Raw genomic sequence first — 3,086 nt, forward strand, 5'->3', positions numbered from 1 at the left:
AAGCAGTGGTATCAACGCAGAGTACTTATTCCCATATGTCTTATCCACAATTTATACGTAGCGCGGAAACGTCACTCGTCGGTACAAACGTCAAAGTAATTAATGTTTCCAATTCCTAAAAGTAGATGGCGCTACTGTATAAAAACGTTCCCCGAATGGCCTTTCTTCTCTCAGACTTGTCAGACCTCTCTGACTAAACTAAACTCCAAAATTACGCGTAAACAAAGGCACACATATGTGATCGAAAAATGCGCTGTAATAATGCGAATTGATGAGAATCTTTCAATTCGTTCCAAGTGTCATTTCTCCCTGTCGATTCTTTACATCGACATGAATATCGATATTATATCACGTAATAATTGACGCGCAATCGGATATTGCCTACTCCATCGGCTTCTTTATCATATTTCTGTTTGTCGCTTATTCCGCTAATCTTGGACTATTAACTCCAACATGTCAGACGTGAAGAGCCTTGAGCATCCTACATTGAAGGTAATCCATATTTTTCTCATTTTATTAATAATTTTTTCTCATTACAGTGTAACGAAATATTTGGAAATTTTATTCTAGCTATGTTTTGTAATAATTGTGTACCCTATATATTTAATAGATTTATAAATAAATTTTTTTAAATATATATATATATATTATATATACATATAAAACACTTTTTAAATATAAATTTATAAAAATAAATAATCTATAAAAAATAACAATAAATATTATTCTACATTCCAAGCCAATATAAAATAATATACAACACTATCTTTATTACAATAATGTTGCTAGTTACATTTTTTTATAAACATATATCAAAATCTGCATATGTATTTGAGGAATGTATTTTTAAAATATAGGTTCCATACGAGCTTCTCAACAAGAAGTTCCGCTCTGCCCAGAAGACTCTCGACAGAGAAGTGTCACATGTCCAAGCAGTATCTAATGAACTTGAGAAAAGTCTTAAAACTGATGGATCTTATGTAGCTACTGGAGAAATCAGCAAATTACTTGGTGGTGTGGTTGCCAGGCTTCAAGTTTTAAAGCGTAAAGCTCAAGAATCTATAGCAGAAGAGTTACAAGCAGGCATGGTGTGCAAAAGAAGATTGGACCACTTAAAGGAACATGCTAATACCTCTCCAAGTGCTGTGAATCAGTGGAGACGACAGAGATTAGACAGAATGCTAGTAGAATATTTTCTTCGCAAAGGATATTACAAAACGGCGACTAAATTGGCAGACAGTAACGAGCTCAGAGATTTAACAAATATTGGTACTTAAATATAAAAAGAGCTAATTAATATATATATAATTTATTTATTCCATCTCTTAAAAGATCATTTATTAATAGATGATTGTTAATCTCTTTTCTCAAGTTGTATGATATAGGATAATAGGTTGAAAAAAAATCTAAAATTATTCTGAAAAATAAAAATTCAAGGAAATATTTTCTTGATTCTTTTTTTATAATCATCGAGTTTCTAAACTTTTATATATAAACTCTCAACACAATTACTAATACATATTGTCAATACTTTTAATGCTTATAGATGTATTTATGGTATCGAGAGAAGTGGAGAAATCTCTGGCCAATCACGAAACTGCGAGATGTATTGGGTGGTGTCATGATAATCGTTCAAAATTAAGAAAATTGGGCAGCACAATGGAGTTCAATTTGCGTGTACAGGAATTTATCGAATTAGTACGAACTGATAGACGACTGGACGCGGTGAAACACGCCCGGAAGTACTTCGCCAATTACGATGACTATCAACTACAAGAGATTCAGTGTTGTATGGGCCAGTTAGCATTTCCAGCCCATGCATATTTAAGTCCCTATAAAGATTTATTAGATGAAAAAAGGTTTGTAATCGATATTTAAGACATGTATCACAATTATGGTTAATTCATAAATATTTATTTAAAAAAACTTATAATAATAGATAATTATAAAAATTTGTCTGATTTATATCAATCACATAATTGTAAAAATTCAACAATTTAATAATATAGCATAATAATAATTTTAATTATATAATAAATCATAACATAATTCATAAAAATTCATTTGCAGATGGGACAAGCTGATTGAAACATTTCGTCAAGAGAATTACAGATTATTTCAATTGGCGAGCCAGAGTGTATTTACAGTGGCTCTGCAAGCCGGTTTGTCGGCTCTTAAAACTCCTCAGTGTTACAGCGCAAATAAGGAAGGCCGAAATCCTAGTTGCCCAGTCTGCAACGAAGCATTAAATGAATTGGCCGCACCGCTGCCTTTCGCTCATTGCTCACAATCGCGACTTGTTTGTAGTATAAGTGGGAAACCATTAAATGAATATAATCAACCGATGATGATGCCTAATGGATATGTATATGGTGAACAAGTATGTGAAAATACTTTGAAACATTAATCAAACAATTAGAAATTATTGTCGTAAAAATAAATATTAAGATAATATAATATATAATTACTCTAATTGCTAATATAAAGTATTAAAATAATTTCAAGTTATAATAAGTATTAATTATTGGTATATTAAACATGGTATATATTATATACAAAATATACACATATTTGCAATTATTGTTACAGGCATTAGAAAAGATGGCTCAGGAAAACAACGGCACAGTGATTTGTCCAAAAACTAAAGAAGTATTTCCATATAAAAAGATCGAAAAAGTTTACGTCATGTAAACTTATATTGACACAGTATATACATACGTTGTACTATATGCTTAACGTTCTAATGGTCTCCTTCTAGCTCTAATCTTTCTGTTATTTAATAGTGATTGTATACAGCATTAATATGGAATAAAATAACATTTATTTTTAAGAAAGAATCTTTGATCAATTCATTTATTGTTCATCATATCCTGCATAAGAAATACAAACAATTATAAAGAAATATTAATTCTTAATATTTAAGTTACATATTTTATTATAATAAAAAGTATATTCATTCATAATTATATAATAAACTATTTATGGACATTTTTTTTTAAATGTAATAATTAGAAGATTAAAAATCTTACAGAATTTTTACAGTTAATTATAATAAAAATTTTGTTATTTTTTATGCTTTAATGAAT

At 29.5% G+C, this 3,086-nt stretch overlaps 1 protein-coding gene across 1 annotated transcript; it reads left to right on the forward strand.

Annotated features, from left to right (window-relative positions):
• The first annotated feature begins 161 nt into the window (after nt 1–161).
• Nucleotides 162–2,837, forward strand: Kaz (E3 ubiquitin-protein transferase Katazuke). The gene is made up of 5 exons (XM_083048055.1): nt 162–492; nt 858–1,269; nt 1,547–1,859; nt 2,071–2,380; nt 2,590–2,837. Exons 1-5 carry the CDS (start codon nt 454–456, stop codon nt 2,689–2,691), a joined length of 1,176 nt encoding a protein of 391 aa, XP_082904181.1. The 5' UTR covers nt 162–453; the 3' UTR covers nt 2,692–2,837.
• The last annotated feature ends 249 nt before the right edge of the window (nt 2,838–3,086 follow it).

Source organism: Prenolepis imparis, unplaced genomic scaffold, assembly GCF_030444845.1.
Source record: "Prenolepis imparis isolate NDT839.2.m4 unplaced genomic scaffold, iyPreImpa1.0 SCAF_1, whole genome shotgun sequence".
Taxonomy (NCBI): Eukaryota; Metazoa; Arthropoda; class Insecta; order Hymenoptera; family Formicidae; genus Prenolepis; species Prenolepis imparis.

Bases quoted from the DNA above. Each gene is read 5' to 3' on its own strand.
- Kaz (XM_083048055.1), top strand. From the start codon at position 454: ATGTCAGACGTGAAGAGCCTTGAGCATCCTACATTGAAG. The intron at 1,860-2,070 runs GTTTGTAATCGA...ATTCATTTGCAG, and splicing joins GATTTATTAGATGAAAAAAG to ATGGGACAAGCTGATTGAAA. The intron at 2,381-2,589 runs GTATGTGAAAAT...TTATTGTTACAG, and splicing joins GATATGTATATGGTGAACAA to GCATTAGAAAAGATGGCTCA.